The 24,985-nt window shown below is 33.3% G+C and overlaps 4 protein-coding genes across 23 annotated transcripts; 2 read left to right on the plus strand and 2 right to left on the minus strand.

Moving 5' to 3' along the window:
* Window positions 1-5,868: 5,868 nt before the first annotated feature.
* LOC113869701 (uncharacterized protein At2g34160-like) lies at window positions 5,869-7,246 on the minus strand. The gene is made up of 5 exons (XM_027506154.1): window positions 7,053-7,246; window positions 6,742-6,790; window positions 6,385-6,447; window positions 6,226-6,290; window positions 5,869-6,123 (listed from the first exon to the last, which is right to left on the minus strand). The coding sequence occupies exons 1-5, from the start codon at window positions 7,182-7,184 to the stop codon at window positions 6,022-6,024; spliced, it is 411 nt and encodes a 136-aa protein (XP_027361955.1). The 5' UTR covers window positions 7,185-7,246; the 3' UTR covers window positions 5,869-6,021.
* A 744-nt stretch (window positions 7,247-7,990) lies between these two features.
* On the plus strand, window positions 7,991-12,577 carry LOC113868458. Its single transcript, XM_027504053.1, has 6 exons — window positions 7,991-8,517; window positions 9,850-10,015; window positions 10,250-10,426; window positions 10,516-10,599; window positions 11,701-11,782; window positions 11,878-12,577. The coding sequence occupies exons 1-6, from the start codon at window positions 8,144-8,146 to the stop codon at window positions 12,309-12,311; spliced, it is 1,317 nt and encodes a 438-aa protein (XP_027359854.1). The 5' UTR covers window positions 7,991-8,143; the 3' UTR covers window positions 12,312-12,577.
* A 2,007-nt stretch (window positions 12,578-14,584) lies between these two features.
* LOC113869928 lies at window positions 14,585-21,567 on the plus strand. Of its 19 annotated transcripts, XM_027506468.1 has the most exons (8): window positions 14,605-14,705; window positions 14,986-15,182; window positions 15,683-16,174; window positions 17,256-17,687; window positions 17,799-19,359; window positions 20,238-20,353; window positions 20,562-20,674; window positions 21,033-21,366. In XM_027506468.1, exons 3-8 carry the CDS (start codon window positions 15,715-15,717, stop codon window positions 21,138-21,140), a joined length of 2,790 nt encoding a protein of 929 aa, XP_027362269.1. In that variant the 5' UTR covers window positions 14,605-14,705; window positions 14,986-15,182; window positions 15,683-15,714; the 3' UTR covers window positions 21,141-21,366. The 19 variants fall into 19 exon arrangements, 18 of the variants coding, with proteins under 18 accessions (XP_027362260.1, XP_027362261.1, XP_027362264.1 ...); XM_027506459.1 differs by having other exon boundaries at window positions 14,585-14,705; window positions 17,256-19,359; window positions 21,033-21,567; XM_027506460.1 differs by having other exon boundaries at window positions 14,585-14,705; window positions 15,055-15,182; window positions 17,256-19,359; window positions 21,033-21,567.
* Window positions 21,568-22,655: 1,088 nt separating this feature from the next.
* On the minus strand, window positions 22,656-24,201 carry LOC113869028 (protein CDI-like). 2 transcript variants are annotated; one of them, XM_027505132.1, is made up of 2 exons: window positions 24,036-24,201; window positions 22,656-23,823 (listed from the first exon to the last, which is right to left on the minus strand). In XM_027505132.1, the coding sequence occupies exon 2, from the start codon at window positions 23,809-23,811 to the stop codon at window positions 23,020-23,022; it is 792 nt and encodes a 263-aa protein (XP_027360933.1). In that variant the 5' UTR covers window positions 23,812-23,823; window positions 24,036-24,201; the 3' UTR covers window positions 22,656-23,019. The 2 variants fall into 2 exon arrangements, with proteins under 2 accessions (XP_027360933.1, XP_027360932.1); XM_027505131.1 differs by having other exon boundaries at window positions 22,682-23,933; window positions 24,036-24,200.
* Window positions 24,202-24,985: the final 784 nt, after the last annotated feature.

The raw sequence follows: 24,985 nt of genomic DNA on the forward strand, positions 1-24,985 counted from the left end.
AAGAAAACACTTACACATTTTGATTGTCATTCTCATCATCATCATTTATATCCATGGCTGCATATCACAATTAAAAAGATAATTACTAACATTAAATTTAAAATAAAAATGTTAATACTTCAAATTGGTACAACAGTAACATGTAAACAAAATAAATTACCATCACTACCAAATCCATGCAACCAATTACGAGTACACATCAAAGCTTCCACATGTTTTGACAAAAGACAATTCCTATACTTGTTAAGGACATGTGAGCCAATGCTAAATGCATATTCAAATGCAACAGTAGTAATAGGAATACTTAGCACGTCTGATAGTTCAGAAAATTGACTTCTATTATTCTTCCACCATTGTATAACATCTAAATCAACATGATAATTAATATCAATAGTGGACTCCTCCAAATAAAGATCAAGTTGAGATTTTCCAACCTTAGAAGATTATTGTGACTTGTGCAATTTGAAGTCCTTGACATAGTCAAGATGTAAAAAGTGAGTAGATAATGTGAGACAAAGATTTTTAGAAATATAATAAAATATCATACAATTATTAACTAATAAAATTTTAAACATACATAGAAGACAAGAGATGTGTCCGTCTTTGATTCCTTAGGCACTCTTGAAGTAGAAGTTGAGGAATGAATATCACTGTGCATACTAGAAGTTGTGCTACAATAATGTTCAACTAGTTTATACAATCTTTCTTTAACTTGTTGCACCTTTGTTTCACAACTAGAAGCATAAACTTTTGAATAACAATAATACAATAATTCAAGCTTCATCCTCAGGTCAAGAATTGCTCCTAACGCAAGCACAATACTATATTCATCCCAATATTTTTTAAACTTTATAATCATTTTTTCACCCATGCTCTTCACAACTTCATCTTCATCATTTAAACTTTCAGCAAGTACACACTGGATCTTCCAAATTTTCATAAAATACATGTTAGAAGTAGGATACGATGTGCTAGAAATCAAGGTAGTAGTAACATAAAAAGGCAATAAGAATCCACAAATTTTTTCTACTCTTTACCACTTTTCTTCTAACGGACAAAATCTATAATTTTCATCATTCAAATGAAAATTTGAAAATACACGTTGATACTGAAGGGCACTCTGAAGCATCAAATAAGTTGAGTTCCATCTTATAGGAACATCTAAAGACAATGCTTTTAAACTATCTACACCTCCAATTCGATCAATGCAATCCTTAAATTTTCTCATTCTAGTCTCTGAATCCTTCACATATTTTATACTTTCTCTAATATTGTGTAAGGCATCATTGGCAACCTTCAACCATTCTTGAACAATTAAATTTAAAATGTGTGTAGAACATCACACATGAAAGAACTCTCTATCAAATAACAACAACTTTTGTAAGGCTAATTGACTTTTTAAATGTTGTTACATAACATCATTAGTAGATGAATTATCCAAAGTAAGACAAAATATTTTCTTGTCAATCTCCCAATCTATTAAAAATTCATGTATGATTTTAGATAACTCAAATCCAGTGTGAGGAGGAGGCATACGACAAAAATTTAGAATTTTATTCTTTAACTTCCAATTTGAGTCAACAAAATAAAAGTCAAACATATATAACCCTCAGTAGTACAAGTAGTCCATAAATCAGAAGTTAAAGATATTCTTGAAGGAATGATAGACATCTCTTGTTTAAGTTTCTCCTTCTCTCTCATGTACACTTTCAATACATCAGATTTAATAGTATTTCGAGAAATGGGGTTTAAATCTGGATTCACATACTGTAACCAAGTCCTAATCTTCCTAAGTTCAACAAAATTAAAAGGCAAACCATGTTTAATGATTGCAGCTGCTAACATATCACGTGATATCATTTGATCCACCTTCCGAGATTTTAGTTTTCCTTGTACATTTACCATCATTTGACCAACATCTTCAAATTTAATCTCTTTACACATTGTAACATGGCGATTTAAATGTGATGTCCCATACTTTTTACCTCCACGTTTATACTCAATTCTGCAGCTATTACATTTTTCCCTTTCAATTCCATCATCACCTAATCCCATCTTGGTGAAAAATTTCCAACAATCAGATGTGGTTGTTTTAACTCTTTTCTTAGCATTAACAAATTCAGATACAGTACACTCTGCATTATTATCATTAGAAGTAAGATTATTAGAGCCTTCCATAACAAAAATAAAAACTGGAAATAAAAAAATACTACAAATTAGAAACAACACAATTACAAAGAAAATATAAAATAAAATACATAATACAATTATAATTATTGTGAGTATATGATATAATACGTATGAAACTTTTGAATCTTTTGCTTATAAGATCAGCTTCTAAATTTTTCCACTCCGAGAAACAACAGGAAATTAGTGAAAATTTGGAGGTTAATAGTGAAAATGTTTGCTATGAATTTTCTGTTTTTATGGTACCTTAACATTCTAATTTATTTCTTAATAAAATAAAAATTTTGCAAGTTAACAGTGCATGTCATTCATTACTTGAAGAAGAGTATAACATTAGCAATATATTAACATTATTTAATAAAAGATCAAACCAAAAGCTATTATGATTCAAGGAATTAATAATGTGAATCAGAGCATAAAAAGCCAAAAGCTATACATTAGATTAACAAAAAGTTATTAGCAATCAAGAATGAAGTATTAACAAAAAGGTTGCTTATTTTTTATTATACTACTGGAATAGAGGAAGTTTAAGAAACTTGATATGTACATGATATGATCGAATAAACAACAATTATTAACACTTTCATTTTGGCATCATCACTTATAGCCCCACAATTTCTCCACTCAATTTGAATCTACAACTGTGACATTTAGGAATTAACAAAATCAATTCTTGCATTTTCTAATGAAAAATACACGTTTGAATAAAAATGTGTGATTTAAATTAATTTATACGTGTATATCAATTACATTCAATGCTTCAATCAATTTTATTAAAATCGAGGCTACTAAACTTTGAACCAAACGAACACTAAGAAACTTGAATATTTTTTTAAACTCAAGGTCCCAGACAAATATAAAAGGAAAGGAGCAAGGAAAACAAACAAATTACAAAGAAGAATAGATATGGAAGGGTCTGAGAGAGAGACAACTATAATGAGAAAATCACCTTTTCACGGGCTAAAATAGACCTTCACCAAAGGATTGGAGTAAGGAGAGGGCGAGCTATTCAATTATGAGCTCCTCCCTTCTAATTACCGCTTCGTCCCCTCTGCCGAGAATTACTACCTTCGCCACCGACTTGTTACCCTTTCACTTGCACAAGAAAGGTTGTTAGGTCAAGCTGATTCCTAGTCTACAGTGGGTGTGGGTGATTGCATTTACGGGTTGTGGCTGGTAGCAGCAGGAGATAGAATGTGAGGGATAGAAAATGAAAGTTAAAGTTTCTTTAGTTTATTCTAAATATGGGTCAAGCTCAAGTCCGATCCAACATAATTTTTTTTTTAAATGGTTGTTCAAGGGGCCAACCCGCCCCGAACCCGTCCAGACCCATTTTCAAATGGGTTATGCAGGACAGGTTATACGGGTTATTGGATTAAAGGTATGTAACCCGACCCGCTTAATTTGGTGGGTTATACAGGCTGGCCGGATGGGCCAGGCCTAAATTTATATCCCTATTCTCTATCAAATACAACTCAATTAGTTGAGGTGTCCCGCTATGACTTATACAATTCACATGTTGAGATAGGTTCTCCAAGTTTTGAATACTCTATTAGATAAATTGAAAAGTCATTATCCTTAAATCTACATGAAATGACACAAGGTAACTTTGGTTAGAGATAGAACCATTATGTTTGTTTTAGTGTAATGGACAATAGTATGCTCATCGCACTTTGGGGTAATGCTCCAAATATATTTATAAACCATTGTAGAATTTCATAGAATCTTTTTATGTTTCTCTCATATGGACTAATGGTCATATATCTCAATCATAAAATTTCTTCCACACTCTAATGTAGCCACTCATAAGGAGCTCATCCACACACAAGTCTCGCTAAAACATAACATCTTCCAAAGTGATTGTACATTTTCTGTCCAAAAGATAAAATATGTGTGACTCATATCTCTAACATTACATAAGTGCACTTATGAGTGCCTTACCATAATTGAATACTAAGACCATTTGTACAACATGCTAAAATCAATTTGCTTAAAAAATGATTTCATCCTTAGATCTGAAGCGATTATCATATAATAACGCCTACTTTTTAGAAGTTGAGAATATGGTATGATAAGAAAATATTATATACAATCCTACAAATCAAACAAAATAAATAAAAATTGCACCAAATTATTAATTAACATTTTCTTCATATACAACATGAAACTTAAATAAAAATATTACAACAAAAATAAACTTAAATTAACTATGTCACAAACTAAATTTAATAAAAATTAAATTTTAATTTATTATAATTTGTAAATTACTACCATATGAAACTAAATTATCATAATAATTAAAAATATATAACGGATAATTAATTAAATTTACAAATATAATAATTAATGTTTACACATCTTTCCAAACATATAATTATAGAATTAATGATGTATTAAACTAAATAAAATCTAATTATAAAAATTTAAAAATAAAATTACCTATATTGAGAGTTTACTTACAGTATAACCAACAAAATTAAGTCAATATAAATTATTATCTATCTTCCACACTAAGTATATAAATTAATTTCTTACGAAACTCAAATTATCCCCTTAAATAGTATGTTTTCTCCTCTCCACTCTCACTTCCTCCCTTTAAATCATTGCCCTCAATCTCCTCTTTTTAAATCATTGCTCTTAATCTCACCTCCTCCCTTCAAATAGTCTATTGTCTCCTCCTTTTTGCTCTCATTTCTTTATTTTTTGCTCCTCAGGATGTTTAAATAGTTGTAAAAGTTGATTCAATTCATTATACTAAAGTAGACTATAATTGACATCCTTATTTAAGTCAATTATAATTAACTTCTTTAGGAGCAACAAAGAGAAATCAAAGTCGACTATAATCAACTTTAACAATGATAAAATCACGAGACTCCCTTTTTTAAGTCAACTATGATTGACTTCTTTAGAAGGAACAAAGAGAAATCAAAGTCGACTATAATCAACTTTAATAATAATAGAATCACCACGCAATTATAATCAACTTTAACAATGATAAAATCATAATTCACGAATATAAGAAAATTAAAGAAATAAATTTTAATTGTTTCTTTTTTTTTTTTTGGAGTTACACATAATATTTCAATTTTTTTCTTTTATTTACATCAAAAAACTCAAAACAACAATGAATATCAATTTTCTGTTTCATAAAATGTTTTACAAAGAAAAAGAATTTATTAATATTCTTCTTGATATTGTTTTTATCATAAATCGTACATATTAAATCTTATAGTTAATATTTATTTATAAATTAATTTATATACTTAAAATGTTTATTTTTTTTCTTTTTTTTTTATTAATAATGGACAAACGAGAATCAAAATATAGCAATCACTTCTTCTGTGAAAGCTAAAATTAAAGTTCCATAGGTATGGAGATTAAGTCGTAAATAAGTATTGTTGCTTAGGTTGCCAAATTGGTCCTTTGGTAACGTAATGTTTCCTGATTTTATTATGGAATCAAATGTAGTCATTAACAATAAAATAATGTAAAATTTGAGAAACGCCATTAGTTGTCCGTGGCATAGAAAGAGAGAGAGAGAGATCGAAGCAACGACCTTCTTACACATTCGGTTATGCTTCAGTGATACAAATTGTGAGAAAGCACGTCTATACAAGGAACACTTTTCACTAAAGTAAAATCGTAATGGCCAATTACTAAAAATCAATCGTAATGGCCTTCTGAACAAAACTGCTTACAGAGGACTGTCAGCGGTGTATGTTACCTCTCGAGACACAAAAAAAGAAAAGGAAATGGAGGAACATGTACTGAAACTGTATAATCCATTTCCATATACTACAAGCAGAAGAGATTCATTATCTCCGGTTAGGTATATTACTCTGTCACTACTCTGTTACTCCTATCAGCATCTTTCCCCCATGATGCAGCAACAGTACTTTCATCCACATCTGCAGCCTTTCCCAGCAAAATCCCAATCTGTGAAAAACCGTATGAATAAAGGACGTGTTATTATGATCATCCATACCAAGCGTAGCAAACTGAACGATTAAGTGAATAGGAAAATGCTTGCAGATAAACCTTAGCTTTTGGAATCCCTCGACCTTCCTTGTCTTCCTTTGCATTAACAGTGGATGTCATGATATCTGCGTCACATACCCACATGAAGATCAATTTTATCGAAACTTAGAATAAACGTTTAGCTTTTGGCAAGCTTTTTAAGGAGAGTACTGATCTTACTTTTGTCAATTGCCCATCCGTTGCTTTTCAAAATCTCAGAGATTATTACTACAGTTGGAATAGCTGCGGATCAATGCAAAAAGAAAGTTAGAAAAACATAACAGCATATATTAAAACCCTGAGAGAATCAAATACTCACTCATATGAGAAACTAAACCACATAAACAAGTATGCACAACACGCACTAAATTTCATGGAGTTTCAATAAAGTGGTTAATATTCACATACTTAATATTCAAAACTTAACTTTCTATACCATAATTTTCCAACGGAACCTAATCCAGAACCAAAGAGCAGAACCTATCTATCAATTGAAGGTTAACAAAACAAACGCAAGAAGGTTCAAGAAAATTATACCCATGCCCAATGCACAAAGCTCGACGTCATTGCCCTGCTTTATGTACTTCTGCATCAGAAAGAATACGTAAGATCAATAAATGAACACCTCGATCAAAATAAACAATTTCACAGTGAAGTTGCGCAAGAAAAGCACCGTTAATCCAATTTCCGAACAAAAGGAAACGGTAAACAAGAAGAAATGAAAAACAAAATCTAGAGAGCACAAAAATAGCAATAAGCTAATTGATTGAATGAAAAGCGGAGAACAGAGTCAAAGATTAGACAGTGATTATGCAAGAAAAATGCGAAAGGAAAAAAAAGAGTGATACCTTGGCGAGTTTGAGGTAGAAGAAGAGAGGTTTCTTGGTTTTGGAAACCTGAATTCGGATGATCTTCTTCCCTTTCTCTTCCTCGCCATTAATTTTCTCCTTCTTGCTCTCAGCACTCACTGTGGTCTCCATTGCCTTCTCTCTCACGCACACCGAGCTAGAAAAATTTGCAGTTTGCTGCTTCACAGTATTCAGAACTTCATCCAACCAGAAATCGTTGCTTTTTCTGTTGACGGGGACTCTTAACTGTTTTATAATAGCCCTCAACTAATCAAGAAAGGACGCGTGTCCATTTTCAGTTGTGATATCTTGTTTGTTGAAACTCTGGAATCCGTCCTCATCTTTCCATTACAATTCTCAAATTTATATAACAATAAATAATTATTTATTAATTACTCTATAAAAATATATTCATTTATTTTTTTATAAAATTATTCTAAAATTATATGTTAATAAATATCTTTAAAGTCACAATAAAAATATAAAATTTACTATGAATAGCATTTATTGAAGTGGGTACTAAAAATAATAATTTGATCATACGCATCTAAGCTGGTTTTTTTATGAGTAGTAGCTCTAAGCTGATTTGCACTTCTTTTATTCTCCCCCTGAAGGCTTAGACTGGCTTTGGGCCTTATCTAAAACGTTAGGCCCATTGAAAAATAATCATAACTTAATAATTTTTTAAAAAGAAAATAGACAAATACAGGTGATGTAAACGCAAGGAGTTACGAAAAAGAATCTCTCTCTAACAAAAAGTACGCGACTTTTGGTTTGGGATTAATAAGATAAGGTTGTGTGGACTCGAGCTGCCGAAACCTAACAAATCCCTTGCTAATAATTAGTGTAAGAAACAAATCAACGGTAAGTGCTCTGCCACGTGCCCATTTTCTCTTACCCCAAAGGAAAAAATAAAACTATCCTGTGTTGTCTTGTGGTGCGTTTGTTGAAGGATGGAAGAGGGTGAAATCGTTGGGTGTATCCTGCAAAACACGGTTTGCGTCATCTAATTCGATTTCAATTACTCACTAACGCATCAAGAAAATAAAGGAAGAGAGAAACAGAAAGAGATCTTTCATTTTCTCGGGAAAATGGAGGATTCTTTCTTTGACATTGTGGAGTTTCTGAAGAAACCCTCGATAACGGAGACATTCGTCGACATTTTGCTATGCGCTGTTCCGATTTGGCTGGCGGTCATGATCGGCTTGGTGATTGGTTGGTCGTGGCGGCCGCGGTGGACGGGCCTCGTTTTCCTCGGCCTTCGCAGCAAGTTCCGCTTTCTCTGGACGGCACCGCCGGGCTTTGGAGCCCGCCGCCTCTGGCTCGCCTTCACCGCACTTTCTGCCTTCTCCATTTGCCGCACCTATTGGTTCAATTTCAAAGGCAAGGCTAAGGCCAAAGCTCAAGATCCCTCGCCTTCGCAATCCGATGTTGCTGATTCCAATTCAATCAAACACGCTACTCGGTAGCTCCTCAATTTTCCACCTACTTTCATTTATATTCTTTCCCGTGGATTCCAATTATTCGGATTATCTAGACAGAGCTATATTTGTTTGGTTTTAACAATGGTGATTAATTTGACTGTGTCACAACTTGTTGATCTTTACTATAGTTTAGGATAAGAATTCCTCTTGAAAGAAATAAGGAACCACCGTATTGGGGATTAGACAAATCAAAATATTGAATTATATCAAGTATTAGGCATGTATGTGTTTTGTAATTATTGTTTTTGCATTTAGCATTTTTAGGAACTATGTTTTGAACATTTATGAATTGATCTAGACAATCTAATTTGGTTTGGTTGAGGATAGGGATATTTCATTTTCAATTAAGAAACCCCAATAGCTGAATTATACCTTTCTAGAGTATGGTTGTAACCTTGATAATTTTGCACTCTGTAGTGATTCTGTGTTTAGGCTTTTTTTGTACAAGTTAGCTGGATGGATTTTCTTCTGTATGGCTAATCTCCAATGTGAACTTATTTTCTTTTTACTGTTCCACAAATTTTGTAAATGCACACAAGCGTTATAACAGGAACAACAACAACAACAACAAAGCCTTATTCTTACTAGTAGCACACGAGCGTTATGATCCAACAACAACGAAACCTTATTCTTACTAGTAACGCTGACTACATGGATGATACAACTCTACTAGTCTCGGTCAAAAACCAAATTTTTAACCATGCTATTTACTATGAGATCCTTTTTAATGATTTCCTCTAAGATTCCTTTTTGTCTCCACGTACATTTTTTTAAGGCTAAAAATCATAAAATCAACTGTTTTTACTGGTGCCTCTAGTGACTTTCTTTTCGTATGTTTAAATCATTTTAACCATTTCCTATTATCTTCTCCTTAGTAGGTGTTATCACAGTCTTTCATTATACAAAATTATCTTTTATCTTGTTTCTTCTCATGTAGTTATACATGCATCTTAACATTCTCATTTTTCTTCCTCTCACTTTTATCTTCTGTTATTATCTCATTTTTCTTTGAACTTATAAGTATTTGATGTTTTGTGATCACAATTAACTCCCAATGTTTTTTCTAACCATCTAGCTTATATTCTGGATATAACATCTATATTAAATTTTTTTATCATTTTGTAAAGTAGATCACAAATATGTAAACTTAAAATTTGTGGTATGACATTATCTCCATATTGATATTTAATTATTATATTTGTAATTGCTTACTTCTAGTTCTCAGATGGCTTTTTGATATATTGTGCTGTATTGCTAGAGGAAGAATGAAGTGTTTTATTCATTTGGCAACTTGGTTATTGCACATGCATTAGGTCTGGTGATCAGGCAGAGGAGAGTGGGCAGGATATTGTTATGCAGGCTGATTTGGAACATTTTCTTCATCTTCTTGAAGGAAAGGATGGAGTGATGGACTGGCAAAGTTTTATGGCGAGGTCAACACCAAACATGCAATACCAAGCTTGGCGTCATGATCCTGAGGTAGATTGTAAGGTTCAGTGTTCATTGCATACAAATTCTGTCTATAATCTGACATAAAATCAAACATCTTCTATTAGTGATGAATTTGAATATCCTTGCTTTAGGAGGCATTCCATATTTTACACCCAAAATAATCATTACATCATCACCTCTATGTTGATATGATTATTTCTTTTTGTGGCTCTACCTTAAAAATATATCAACAGCTAATGTTGGACTTGGATGTTTTAACAGACAGGTCCCACAGTTTACCGTAGTAGAACTGTCTTTGAAGATGCAACTCCAGAGTTGGTAAGGGATTTCTTCTGGGATGATGACTTTCGTCCTAAATGGGATCCTATGCTTGCATATTGCAAAGTATTGGAGGAATGCCCTCATAATGGGACAATGATTTCTCACTGGATTAAAAAGGTATTTGGACCAAAGAGATCTTGAGACTCCTGTATTTTAAGTTTACAACAGTATGGTTCACTGATTCTTGGTTTACTCTCTGTCTACAGTTCCCCTTTTTCTGTAGCGATCGAGAGTACATTATTGCTCGAAGAATATGGCAGGCTGGAAACACATACTATTGTGTGACAAAGGTATGCTTGTGACATGATTCATTACAAGTTATGACATTTTCTATTGTTTCTGTTACTCTCACAATAGCTTGCCATCACTCTTACATCATTAGAAAAGAAAGTTAACAATGAATGTTTCATTTGTCACTCGAAACAATTGAGTAGGAAAGCATGAATTATGTGGCTTAGAGAAAATATTAGTTGAATGCAAATTGCATATATGAAATTATTATTTTCTTTTGTAAGAAATGAAGTTTTACACTTTGAGTTGATCTAATAATTTGAACTAGTTATTAATATCGTTGTAATTCCTTGCAAGCAGTGCAGAGCGGCCAAACATATACTACACGTATAAATGCTCAGAAATGAAATATTACCCAAAATATAAAACATCCGTAATTAATCATAAAATATCATGATTTTAAGCTAAACGCACACGTGAATTGCAACAAAAGTTTGGGAGCATAAAAGGCGGAAAAGTATAGCAAGAAAGAACACGTGAGGCTCCCTAATTGAACACAACACACGGAAAGGATAAAAGACTATGGAAAAAGCAAAATATAATGCCGAAAATACTGCCGGAGTGCTGTGGGTCAGATGGTTTGCATCAAATAGAGAGGAGACCGTGAGAGCAGTGCATCTACTGGATGAATGCGATTCAACGCGGAATCAAACTTCAAAAGTCAAACTCTACCTAATAAAAGAAGGTTACGAAATTATCCCCCAAAATTGTATGGCAACTTACAAATGGGGGCATGAAGGTTTCCTACCAGCCCCATCCCAGGCGGTTACCAGTCTTAGCCGCTACACGATTTGGGATGCAAAAGCAAATGCAACGGGCATTCCATGATAAAGTGACATGACAGCTTTTCTGCAGTAACGGGAGGCTGCGACGCCCCTATGACAACACTATCTATGTACTCTGTTGGAGAATTGAATACTTATGCGTATTCCTTTGTTGGTGAAACTTGTTTTTTTTTGGTGAAATTGACATCTCCTACTGCACTTCTGGTCTTTACCTTGTGTTATTTGTATTTTAAGTCATTCTTATATTTCTACGTAACGATGATTGTTCAGTTTTAAGCATAAATGGTGTTACTATTTTACTATTCAATGTTGTAGGGTGTGCCCTATCCAAGTTTGCCAAAACGTGACAAGCCCAGACGTGTAGAGCTCTATTTTTCTAGTTGGGTAATCAAACCTGGTAAGAATTGTCAAAAAGAATTATTATTTTCTCATTCACGTCAAAACTATTCAATTGTGATGTGTTCAACTGCTGATTTTTGGAAATTGGTGCAGTGGAATCTCGCAAAGAAGATGGCCAGTTGTCTGCTTGCGAGGTTACCCTTTTACATTATGAAGACATGGGGATTCCGAAAGATGTTGCAAAGTTGGGAGTTCGCCATGGAATGTGGGGAGCTGTCAAGAAATTGCACTCTGGAATGAGGGCTTACCAGAATGCTAGGAAAACGGAGACTTCTTTGTCAAGATGTGCATTGATGGCAAGTAAAACAACCAAGATTTCTTCTGACAGAAACATGCATTCCGCAGAGCCTACGTCTTCTATGGAAGAGGTGGTGCAAGCCACGAGTAATACCGCACAAACCGGTCATGGCATCGACTGGAAGTGGGTGGCTGTAGGTGGCACTGTTGCTCTGATTTTGGGGGTTCATAGTGGTGCGGTAGGAAGAGCGTTGTTATTGGGAGCAGGGCACAGACTTGCACGGCGGTGAGTGATCTGGGATCTGGTGGGAAAGGGCCGCTTATCACCATTCGGAAGATTCATCATAAATATATTTAGACCATCATATTTTTCGCTATCGAATGCTAATTTTGTGGTTAATTTTTTTGTATTAGTTTTCATGTCGCCCTTGCGTTTTAGGATGCGAAGCTGCTATTACATGCCTTTAAAAAAACTTAATTACATTTTTTCTCTATATTATAGTCAATGTACAATTTTAGTCTCAGTTTTTCAATTATTTAAATTATATTCATTATTTCAAAATTTTATCTGATAAATAAAAAAAATGTGATGAAGGTGTATTGTTGATTTGTACAAGTTAGTGAAAGAAAAAAAATGTATAAATATATTTTAAGTTGTTTTTGTTTTTAGTTAAATAGTTTATATATATAAAAAAGTTGTCCATTGTAGTAGGCTGTATACTATATTTTTTTCTAATATATTTTAATTAATTATTAAAAATTATAAAAATATGAAAGATTTATTAAATTAAAAAATGAGACTCAGACAATCAATTAAAGTGTTACTACTATATTTTTTGGCTCATCGAATGAATGTGGGTACAAATTCGCAAAGTTTTGCGAGTTTGATTAATATTAAATATTGTTGCATAATATATATTATTTTATTTATATTTAATTTTTAAATATTTTGTAAGTTACATATTTTATTTGGGATCAATGTTCTTCATATTAATTTTTCATAAATAATATTAGTATTATATAATATTTATATTTTATAAATACATCATAAGAGATCGTAATCAAGTTACCAAAAAATATAAATAACGAGTACATAAATATTTAAGGAGTAAATATACAGGTATTCAAATTGTGACCAACGCAAATATAAATCTAAATATGGTTATATTTTTTAAATGCAAGTATAAAAATGAGTAATGCGTTACGCTACTGATATAAAAATGTATTTATATCTTACAAGGGCCCACCTGGGTCAACTGCATGACTTAACAAAGTGCTTTTTGCAGGGTAACCAAAAAGAGTAAAAATAGATTAAGCGTAAACTACATAATAATATAATGTAATATAATAATCGTGTTTAAGATTTTGTCGGAATAAAGTGGTTCTAGGTTCGGACTCATGATAAAATTAGTGACTTATGAGTATGTTTTAGCCCTTTTCACGAATTTTTTTTATAAATTTTGTTGTTTAATATTTTAAATAAGTCATAATATAAAATATTTTTTTATTATTAAATAAATGAATTTTATATCATTTATCTAACTCAGAACTAGAGCATATGAGCTCAATAATTCTGTTCCAGCAATTCTAAATAGTGAATAAATACGATATTGACGTCCCAAACACGGGTTATCCATTGTGTGGTTGGAACGTCCGATTTTGAAAACATGATTTTATCCCTTTTTATTTTAATTTTGGAACAACACACTATTTCAAAACACCGCCAATAGAAAATAGTTCCATTTTAAAATAAAAATTACGATATTCACCCAATTTGGATGAATTTTCAAATAATTCTTTATAAAAGAAATAAATGAATATAAATAATAATTTATTTCATAAATTAAAATAATTTATTTTCTTAAATTTTAGAAAAATTAAATAATTTTTTTATCAATCATCTTAAAAAATAAAAAATATTAATCATTTTTAATACACGAAAGAAATTTTATTATTTTTTACAAACACTTTTTTAAAATTTATCAAATTGAGTTATTATAAAATTAGCAATCTTCTTCAAAACATAGAAAAGGACGAGAAAATAGATTAAATTTATAAATAAATAAATAATCCATCATCGACAAAGTGAAAAAATAAGATAAGGAAGTGCAAATCAAGCAATCAGCCTCAGACATGTCTATGGGCAAACCGCTGTTTATAATTGGCTGTCCATAACATTGCAAGAAAAAGAAAGCAACTTGATAATATGATAATTTCAACAGGAAAATAAAGTTTCTAAGTGTTGGTCCCATAATATTAATGATATGTTTGAAATATAGAATACCCATGAAAGTTCTGTTTTTAATAACGAGTGTAAAGCATGAAGAGTGAAAATAAACTTCATTTGAAATAATTTTTTAACAAGTTGATTTTTATCTTGAACCTTCAAAGGTTTATTATTATTATTATTATTATAGTATGTATATGTAATCAATTTATGAATAAATGTCACAACTTGCAAAGATCCAACTTACGTGGGTGGTCAGTGGCAGAGTGTGTATCCACGTGGCAGATCCTTAACCTCACCTCGTAGAGAAAAGGTAGACAGCTTCATGTAACTGTTATCCCAGGACCTCTGTGCAACTGCACCCCAACTTCACTCTCTCTCTCTCTCTCTCTCTCTCTCCCTCTCTACCCCTTTAGTCAATTTCCCTTTTTGCTGAGTGGATCAAAGGAAACAAAGGGTATGCTATGCTTATCTCCTTCACATTTTCTTAATGCTTTTCTATTATGATATGCCATGAGCTGAGATTGGACTTTGGAGTATATTCTTTCTTATCAACACTTGCCGATCCTATCATAAAATCTACTGTTTGTGTTTCTTTAACTTTGCATGTTATTATAATTTGGGATACAATACCACAAAATCTTTTTTCCTTTAATACCAGGAATATTGTTGACTATAGTTTTTATTTTTCTAGCTGTTGTGTTTTTGTATTGATGGTTATTGTAAAATGTTTACAGATATGTAACCAAATGATCGAGTTGAATCCTTGCTGCTATTTATATTTTGAATTTCGATTTCAACTCAAGGTCATGGTGCCCTTGTTCTTCTTTGTTAACACTTCCAAGTCCACGTGATGTTCATAGGCTGTGTCATGAGGAAGTATGTCAGAGATAAAAATCGTTCATAAGCCTGTACTTAGCAACCTGAGCCTTTGGTATGACTGATCCTTGACATTATCTGTGACAAGAAATTATTTTCAACTTCTTTGCATACTCCTTGTTATCCATTATATTTGATAATGCTTAATGCCCTTTGTTTTCGTCCCTAATCTTCTAAAAACGTTTATTAGATTCACTTATTGTTCAAAATGAATTACTTTTTGTACGTGTGAAAGAATTTGGCCATGTTCGTCAACTAAATTAAACACTTGAATTAAGAATGCAGCAGAAAGAAGTTAGAATAATGTTTTGTTAAACACTTCAATTTGCATAAGGAAAAGGTGAAACAAATGTATGTCTCCAACATTCCTTCTTATAAAATGAACCTCTGAAACCTGATTAATGAGAAGCCCATAATTCAGTCAAGTAATTCCGTGCTAGCCTTAGTGTTATGACATTAGTTGCCTCAACATATACATTGTTACATGTACCGTGGATTCAGAATTTTAATTTATAATGCTGCGGAAGGTTAATTTCAATTGTAATAATATTTCAGGACCTTTTTGTGAAGAGATTATCCTTCAGAAGATGAGTGCAGAAAACGAGAAAATAAAACCAAAGACTGATATTGAGCTCTTTCTGAATAATGCTAACCAGTGCGTTTGGACAAAATTGAAAAATGACTCAGGTGCAGGTGCAAATGCAGCCTCTAGGGTGGACATGACATTGGCTGCCACTTACCCCCTATCCGAAATAGTTTGGTCTCCAGATAAAGGTTTGAGCCTTAAATGCGCCGATTCAAGCTTTGTTGATAAAAATAGTTCTCTTTTTCGGGATGTTGGAACAAGTTCTATGGTACTTGCTCCGCCACCAAATGATACTTGTGGCAAGTCTACTACTGATAAACCTATAGATGATGGTGTTGTGAAACCTATAGCTGTTGTATGCACCAAGAGTGATATAGCTGAAGCAGATGCTCCCACTGTGCATCCAACAAGTGATTCAGGTGTCAAGGCCGATTGCAGGGCCCATGAAGAAAATGATTTAGGTAAGGGTAACATAACATTTCTAAGACAGAATCTGTTGGTAATAAGGAGAAAATGAACACCATAGTAGAGCACCTAATTTTCCTAATGATCAAATCGGAAATAATAAATGATTGGGAAAACAATACTGGTGATCAGGCCAACAATGGACTGATAAAACATCTGGGATAGAGGGAAACAAATTTTCTGCTATTTCAGGTATGTTCTGTCATCAAGATAGTTAAAGTCACCCTTAAGAAACTGATTTTAATGCTATGAAATGAGAGCCACCAAAAAGCCCGAGCCATATAAGAAAAAAGGTGTAAACATTAAAAAATTAAAACAATTAAATATTTGACTTTTTAGCATTGATAGTAAAATTTAAAGATTATGTAGCTCAGTTTACAAGTCCTTTAGGCGCTTTGCTGGTAAGAGCCCCAAAGTATGATTCTTTTGAATCGCAGTTGGCAAGTTACGTGGCTGATCTTAGACATTTTCAAAGGTAGTCCTTAGTTGCTCAGAATTAATAGTTACTTAGAGGTATACTTAGTTAGTTAGTTAGTTACTTGGGGGCTGGGATCATTAGAGGAATATGACATGTTGCCTATAAATCAGAAAAAGGGGTTGATGTGAAGATTTTATCTTGTGATTTAAGAGGAAATTGGAGCCTTTGGGCATTGGGAGGTGCATACCCTTACAGTTTGGCAGCATTCAATAACAATTTTTTTCCTTTTTCTCTTTTACTAATCTAGTTTCTATCAGATTTTAGTTGTTATCCAGAAAGGAGCTTCTATAGTGCCACGAGGCACTAACCCCTACTAGCTCCTTGCCTCGGGGCTTTGGTGCTTCTTTTGGTGCCTCCTTAGTACTGTGGCAATAAGAATCCAGACATTTCAGGGTATTTGTCACCCTGAATAGTAGGAAAGAATACCAGATAGGTCTTAATGTTGTTTTTTTAAATACTTAGGTTCCAAAATTTAAAACATATCTTTTATGTTTAAAGAAGGAAATCTATTGCAATGTTTGTTTTTGTTAAAAGAAAACTTCAAAATTTTCCTTTTTGTGCATACCTGAAATGTATTCTGCATCCTGATTTTCCTGCAGGTCTGGCTGACCAAAGGCCATCTGATAATTTATTATTTCAATCAGATGAACCTAAACCTAGCATGGACCAAAATCCTTCTCCAGGGGGACAATCTGACGGAGGTGTAAATATTGGTACTGGAAAAAAGGATGTAGTAACTGATGATGATTTATGTACTGCAGTTGAGCCTATAAAGGAATTCAAAGGCACTAGTGCTCCAGGGACTAACTTAACATCCTCCAGCAGGACTCCTTTAGAAAAGCTGGAATCTAGTGCAGAGAATGATTTACGAACTTTCAACTGTGAAGCTGCTTGTGCTGGGACAAGTGGAGTTAATGTCAATGAGTGTGAAAACAAATTTCAGGACAATGAAATTATGCTACCATGTGATAAGATTCTTCCAGTTTTACATTCTCCATGTCATAGCAGAATTCATATGGCAATAAACAAAGGCAAGGAAAAGTCATTATCAGATGGTGATGCAAATGTAATATTATCAAGGGAGGAGAATGACAGTCATTCAAGTGTTGAGAGCTGTAATAGTGCTGGTTTTTTGTCAACAGGTAAGAAGAGGTGTAACTTTCAACAACAGTTGATAATTGGCAGGAAAAGAGTCAAAAGGAAAATTGAAGAAACTTCTGGTTCCAAATCCTATGTTAAACAGGATAGCTCGTTCGTGAACTGGATTTCAAACATGGTGAAAGGACTCTCACAATCAATTCAAGATGATTCAAACACTTTGGCTCTTACCCTTGCTAATTCAGATCATCATAATCTACCGCCTGATGAGAAACTTATCACATGCAATATGAATCAAGATCCTGAACCAAAAAACACAGGATTCAAATCCATATTTCAGTCCATATATTGTCCAAGCTTGAAGAATGTAGGAACAAGAACGTCTCATCAAGAGGGAGAGAGTACTGAGCATTCAGAACCAGGTAAAATGGAACGTGGAATAGATGCTACTCCTATAACCTATCGTGCAGAAAACAATAGCTCTTCCAGACTGTGTTTGCAATCAAACAAGTTTGAAGTATCTACTGTGAGATATGATGCTGGTCCATCCTTGCAGCCTAAGATTAAACCTCTAAATTTTTTTAACAGTCAGGAAAGAAGCAAAAATAACCTGGTGGAGGATAAAAATTGTCCCATCTTGGGCCTTAGTAAGGACAAGGAAGAAGTGGCATCACATTCATCTTCAACCAAACAAAATACAGATAATAATGACAATGTCGATTCCAATGCACTATCTGACAAAAAGGAAGAGAATATCTGTCACAGAAGAGATAATCTGGGAAGTCTGTGGATAACTCGATTTTCTCAGAAATTCACTGCTCCCTCAAGAGAACAAACTGCCAATGACACAGAGGCCTCTACTGGTCTTAAGGAAGAAAAGGGAAATAATGATCATAAATCAAAGCACAAGTCCGAACACCATTCATTTTCCCCAGGATTCAGATATTTTGAGCCAATGGCTTCAATGTTTGCAAGGAGATTTGGTGCTATCAAACATATCATACCAACAAACTCACCTGATAATACCATGAAGGTAAATATGTTGTGTTTGTTTTGTGGAACAAGAGGTCATCAACTCTCTGATTGCTCAGCTGTTACAGAAAGCGAGCTAGAAGATCTCCAGAAGAATATACATCCATATGGAGGACTGGAAGAACATCATTGTCTATGCATCAAATGTTTCCAGCCCAACCACTGGGCAATTTCATGTCCTACCTCAATCTCAACTAGGAAACATGAATCAGAAGTTAATGCCTTGACCAATGATCATGAAAAACATGTTATCCCAAGCGATGAAGGGAGTGCCGGGCTGCATACTGATGAGGATGACCGAGTTGTATCTGGTGGTTCTACTAATGGTGAAACTGATCACCAAGCACATCAAAATATTAATTTGAAGCGGAAATCAAGTGAAATTATAACCTTTAAGGGAGGATGCAATGCATCATTCAAGAAATACTGTAGTTCAAGTTCAGAGGAAAAAAAATTCAAAGAAAATCCAGTAGCATCTCCAACTAGATTGGCGGAAAAGAAGACTTCACATGTGCCAAAGGAAATATTTGATGCAGTGAAAAAGCTTCGACTGTCCCGCACTGACATCCTGAAGTAAGTAATGCAAGCCAACCAACTTATATTTTGTCATTTCATGTAAATGAAGATATTTTGTGGTTTTATGGTCCATTTACATATGCCATAAATAGCCTATGGTAGTTGCTAAATTACATGAAGAGTGCAAATTAGTTCTTAATCCCAGTATTCATGCTTAAGTCATAATGCAATGGCTTGTGGATAGATGTCAGATATATAAAACAATAATTTGTGCATCCTTTTTATGGCAAGAAGTTTTCTTATAGAACCTTTTTCTTTACCTGCATTTCATTGTTTCTCATGATAAGAGCCTTAAAGCCTCTGTGCCTTGCATAATCTGGTTAAACAAACATTTAATGTGTATTGAACTAGAGTCCAGCTCCATGAGTTGAATTTGTCGTATCATTTGTTCACCTTTAACTCCTTTCTCAACCATGATCATACAAAGAAATTGGTGAATTGTGTTATAGCCACCTTTCCATTTTTATGTGAAAGAGCAGACTTCTAGACATATTTTTCACAATGTCCTGATATTAGCACCTTGTAAAAAGTTATAAATGCAGCACTTCAAAGATATTCACAATAGTCTAACATCAGTGAAAATATAAATAATCTAACTAAAGCAACATTTAAGATAACTGAAATAGAAGATAAGTCGGCCATTGAGATATTTATTTACAAATACTGCTTGCGCCTCTTGGTATTGAATGGGAGGAACCTCTATATTGCTTGTTTTTCTTGCAGGTAAAGTATTAACTGAAAATAAAAAGGAGAAATGAAAACAACTGGATTGTATAAAATATCATAGACAGAGACAGAAATGTGTACACGTTTTGACACTTATAAAACAATTGGATCTTTGTGACCTTTAATTAATAAAATGTCCTTTACATCAGATGGATAAATGCTCATGGGTCAATCTCACAACTTGATGGTTTTTTCTTGCGCCTGCGGCTCGGGAAGTGGGAAGAAGGGCTTGGGAGAACTGGATACTATGTGGCATACATAAATGGTATAGCTAGAATCACACCTTGTTCTTTGCATGTGAAGTATGAATGACTTATGTCACTTGACTACACTATGAATTACCCTGGAGTTATAGTTTACTTGACCACCTTGGCCTTTGTTTTTTGTTTCCTGGATACAATTCATGACATGACTGTCTTTGTTATTCCTATTAATTTTGTTTTTTCTTCTTTCTTGTTCTGGTGTATCAACAGAGGCCCAGAGGCAGAGTTCAGAGCAGAATACAAGAAAATCTCTCTCGGTGAAAGTAGGGGGAATCAAGTGTATGGTCAAAAGTCAGTATATATCCAATCATGACTTTCTTGAGGTGATAACCAGTGATTATTCATTAGCTTTTCCACTAGTCTTGTTTTTGCACCATGTATTGAAGAAGCTATGTTATTTTCACTCCATAAACTTCTGTGAAATTCATGCTCAATAAATTATACTAGATGTGGATAATATTCTTATGGGAAGATTGTCTTGCAAACTTTCCTACTCAAGAAACTGGAATAGAAAGGAAAGAGCTAGTTTTATTGTGAATCAAATTTCAAATATTATATTCCTGATGTTTTCACTCCTTGGTTATTATAGAATTTAATTTAGATTTGGCATAGTAATTTTTGCAAGAACAGCATCAACTTGCTTCAACTTCACCTGATGCTCTTTTCTCTCATTTTGAGCAGGAAGAAATCATGGAATGGTGGTCCACCACCTCAGAAGCTGGTGCTGAGATTCCATCTGAAGAAGAACTGACAGAAAAAATTAAAAAGAAAAAAATGTTAGGTCTCTAGGAATTTATTAACTTAAGTGTTAATATATTTATTATCACATACAAGTGAGTTTATTCTCTCTTTTAGTTGAAAATTCTGTTTCATTTTTCTCATCCAATTAATTGTATATCAAAGAAGCTTAACATTGAAGATGGTGCTAACTCATCATCATGAAGTTGTGAATGTCATAATGACACTCCAATACAAAGAATTGCTTCATCTTAGGCAATGGAAGTTATAATAATTCATTACACGGTACCTCTACCTTCAACTGCAGATTGCATCTGTGCCTTGGACGTTTGCAGTTTCTTATATCTCGTTTTGGTAAAAACTGGTGAGTATCATTTGCATTACACATGCTATTTTAAATTCAGCTAGAATTTAGAAAAATAGATTAAGAAAATATAAACTAAAAGAAAAACTTTTTTTTTTAAATACCGTCATTCTTTGAGAAAAAAAAAAATATAGTAGAAAACTGATTCTCTTTTAGATAGATGTGCTTTAATTTAGTAAATAAGAGTGAATTCATGTGCTAACATAGACACAGTGTCACATTTGAAAAAAAAAATACTGCTATATGTAAGAGGAAAGGTGCATTCCTAAACCTTTATTTGATTATTCATTTATTTGTTTTAACACATAAACATATGATGTAAAGAATTTAGTGAAGGTAAGGTCATGTGCCTGTAAACTTTCTGCTTCGGTTAAATTTAAAAAGGTTGCTTGGCCAACCAGGCCGAAATTGAAATACTTTTTCTTTACTGATTTCACGTGAGATCTGTTGTAAAGGAAGTGAACAAAAAGATAATCCATGAACATATAGTTAACTTTGTTTCTAATTGATAGTTGCTGGAAACATAATAAAATAATGTTAACAAAGACTGAGTTTAAATAACTAATTATAGAATGACTTTATTAAAAAGAGAAGTATTTATTATATTTCTGTAATTTTAAAACAATAAATATATTTTTAAGTGTTTAAACTAAAATTAACAAAATCATATCATACAAACCATAATTGTTGACAGTTGATGCCAAGCAAATTTTGTAATATATTTTTAAGCAGTTAACGGTATTATATGAAGTTATAGTCGTACACTTCTTCTCACATCAATACAAGTTATCAAATATAATCTTAGTCTCATAATTTTTTTTGTAGTTGCTTTGATATGTCCACATTTGAGATCATTTATGATGTTTCTTTCCTATGTACATAAGATGGATTGATGGAGATCGAGCATTAGAAATACTATAAAATACAGAAATCATCGTATAAGAATTATGCCACAGATGGATTAAAACAAAATCTTTTTTCCCCTGTTTGATGACAAGTTATTTCAAACCATTCAAGTATGACACTCGTGTGATTCCGTTTAGTCCAAATCCAACGTGGATTACAACTGCTGGATCAATTTCACACCTGCGCCAACTTGAGACATCAAATATGTAAGGAGATCCAAATCGTTTTGCATTTATTTTCAACATTCTCAATCTCGAGAGATGCTAGAACCTATTTTGGAACTCATCTCATGACTGGCCATAGATTAAAAGCAATGACAATATATAATCGTAATAGTGAAGGCTTAATTAAAATATTCAATACAGAGTGGTAAATTTACCTCCTTAAAGGTCCTAGGGAGGTCAATAAACAAATAAAAAATGAGATACAACATCGTCAAGAAGAGCATTTCCTATGAAATGCCAAGGTTAATATAATGTAATACCGTAAAGAATACTAATACTACAAGATAAGATATGGACTAGCAGTGATTATTTTCCTGGAGACTCTCATAGGTCATAACATGCATCATTAGACGCGGATTTTGCAAAACGAATTTGACATAAAAGAATAGTACAAATCCATATTATCCAAATGCATAATGCCATCAGCTGATTGAATCTAATCAGTAGATTCTTTTTTGGCTTGCTTCATGTAGTCTTCCATTTCATTCAGCCAGAGATCCGCAAATTCACAATTCTTCCAAGCCTCAAACCATGGCCCTCCACGAGTATAATGGATGGCCTTTGGTAAAGTAGTGGGATCATTTTCAACAACCTTGTTATGCCCCTCAAGAAAGTTCCAAACAAAAGGGATGGAGCCAATTTCATCATCCTCAAGCCACTGAAACCTGTGAAGGAAAGCACCAGTCTGTGTGTTCACAGTGTCAGGAGTGAGAACACGGTTCTTGGGATGAGCACAGTTGTAGAGAACCATTGAAGACCAGTTCTTTCTTGGGTACACAGTTTGCACTGCCCCATCCATTTTAGTGGTCTCTTTTGGAGCATAGTCATGTTGAACACACATGATGGCATACTTGTCCTCAATCAAGTCTCTCAACTCCTTGATATCAGCCAAGTAAAGAAAATCACAATCCACAAACATGGCCCAACCTTGGTAATTGGCCAAACATGGTGTCAAGAATCTTGAAAAGGAAAACTCAGTGCTCTCAAATTGGCCTCTCTCACGCCAATAGAGGCCACTCTTTCTCAGATCCGATTGCTTAATTGGTATGATCTCAACAGGAATTGAAGACCTTTTCAAGATGGAGTGCTTGCATACCTCAAAGGCAAGATCTTCACGCGGGTCATAGCCCACAAAGATCTTGAACCCCTTCTTCTCATTCCCATTCTCAGCAGCTCCTCCATTGCTACTTGGCAATGGAGCCTCAGTTTTCCCATTACTTAAACTCATCTCTCAATGCGCCTGTCACGCAACAAATCAATGATTAATCTTGCAAGAACATAAAGTACACACCCATAGAAAAATCAAGGACAAAAATCGAATCTTTTTCCCTTCCTAAGATAACCCAGTTGCTGTAATGTGAAAGAAAGTGATTAATTTTGAAGCATTGCCTCAATTCATAAGAAAAAAAGATAAAGAAATCCCAAATAGAAAGAAAGAAGAGAGAAGGGTACCACAGATTGAAGCAGTGACTTGTTTGGAAAAGAAAGAGATTTTATTTAGAAGCAGAGCGATAATTCAGCAGTGACGCACATGCACACCGACACTGGTGGACTTATATATAGCACTCCAAACAAAACCAAATCCCAAGTAAAGCAAAGCTGTTATGTTTTGCGATGCTTCACGCGTTTATTGGAATAGCTGGATAACGCGCTATCTTGTGAATACAACCCACTCTTTCAATTCAGCTAGCCCAACCCATCGTTTTACTTTTTTAAGAAAATAATAATCTCCTTTTACAACACCACCAATATCTTATTCTAATATTTAACATTAACAAATTTTATTGTGATTTTAAGTTAATGAGAAACTTTATATACTAATTATAGCATAGCTAATATATTTTGATTAAATGAAAATACTTGAAAAAACATACATATTAAATAATTTGCATTTTGATGTAATAAAATTCTATCACTTATAATATATCAAAGAATCTATCCTTATACTATGGTGTTGGGCCGTTGATCAATCATTCTCTTACGGAAAACATCAGCGAATGGGAATTTTCTTTTTTTGTTTCAGAATTACCATTTCGAGCCCAACAAATAGAAAGTTAACAACTAGCGGCCCAGAAAAGGCAACTTGGACAAAGGAAGCCCACCAGCAATCAAGTGGGACGAAGAGCCCATTTAAATTACTAGGTAGAGCGTCATAAAACCCACGTGATATTTATATATATGTGTTACATGGGAGGTTTATCTCAGTCCGAATTTGGATACGTTTTAATCCAAATTTACTTAAACAAATTTGATAAAAATAAATAAATTTTGTTTAAATTAAAAAAAATTGCTTAAATAAATTTAGTGAAAAAGTAATTTTACTTTAATAAAAAAATTTTGCTTAATCCAAAATTACAAAAATTTTAAAACTTCATCTTCTTTTTTAAATTATAAAAATCTAG

Source organism: Abrus precatorius, unplaced genomic scaffold, assembly GCF_003935025.1.
Source record: "Abrus precatorius isolate BTA unplaced genomic scaffold, Abrus_2018 Scaffold6, whole genome shotgun sequence".
Classification (NCBI taxonomy): Eukaryota; Viridiplantae; Streptophyta; class Magnoliopsida; order Fabales; family Fabaceae; genus Abrus; species Abrus precatorius.

Excerpts from the sequence above, each read along its gene's own strand:
- LOC113869701 (XM_027506154.1), bottom strand. The coding sequence starts at position 7,184 with ATGGAGACCACAGTGAGTGCTGAGAGCAAGAAGGAGAAAATTAATGGC. Across the intron at positions 6,791-7,052 it reads TCTACCTCAAACTCGCCAAG|AAGTACATAAAGCAGGGCAA; the intron begins GTATCACTCTTT and ends TTTCTGATGCAG. Across the intron at positions 6,291-6,384 it reads CGGATGGGCAATTGACAAAA|ATATCATGACATCCACTGTT; the intron begins GTAAGATCAGTA and ends TATGTGACGCAG.
- LOC113868458 (XM_027504053.1), top strand. The coding sequence starts at position 8,144 with ATGGAGGATTCTTTCTTTGACATTGTGGAGTTTCTGAAGAAACCCTCG. Across the intron at positions 8,518-9,849 it reads TCAATCAAACACGCTACTCG|GTCTGGTGATCAGGCAGAGG; the intron begins GTAGCTCCTCAA and ends CACATGCATTAG. Across the intron at positions 10,427-10,515 it reads TTTCTCACTGGATTAAAAAG|TTCCCCTTTTTCTGTAGCGA; the intron begins GTATTTGGACCA and ends CTCTGTCTACAG.
- LOC113869928 (XM_027506458.1), top strand. The coding sequence starts at position 15,715 with ATGAGTGCAGAAAACGAGAAAATAAAACCAAAGACTGATATTGAGCTC. Across the intron at positions 16,175-17,255 it reads CCATGAAGAAAATGATTTAG|GTCTGGCTGACCAAAGGCCA; the intron begins GTAAGGGTAACA and ends ATTTTCCTGCAG. Across the intron at positions 19,360-20,237 it reads TCCCGCACTGACATCCTGAA|ATGGATAAATGCTCATGGGT; the intron begins GTAAGTAATGCA and ends CCTTTACATCAG.
- LOC113869028 (XM_027505132.1), bottom strand. The coding sequence starts at position 23,811 with ATGAGTTTAAGTAATGGGAAAACTGAGGCTCCATTGCCAAGTAGCAAT.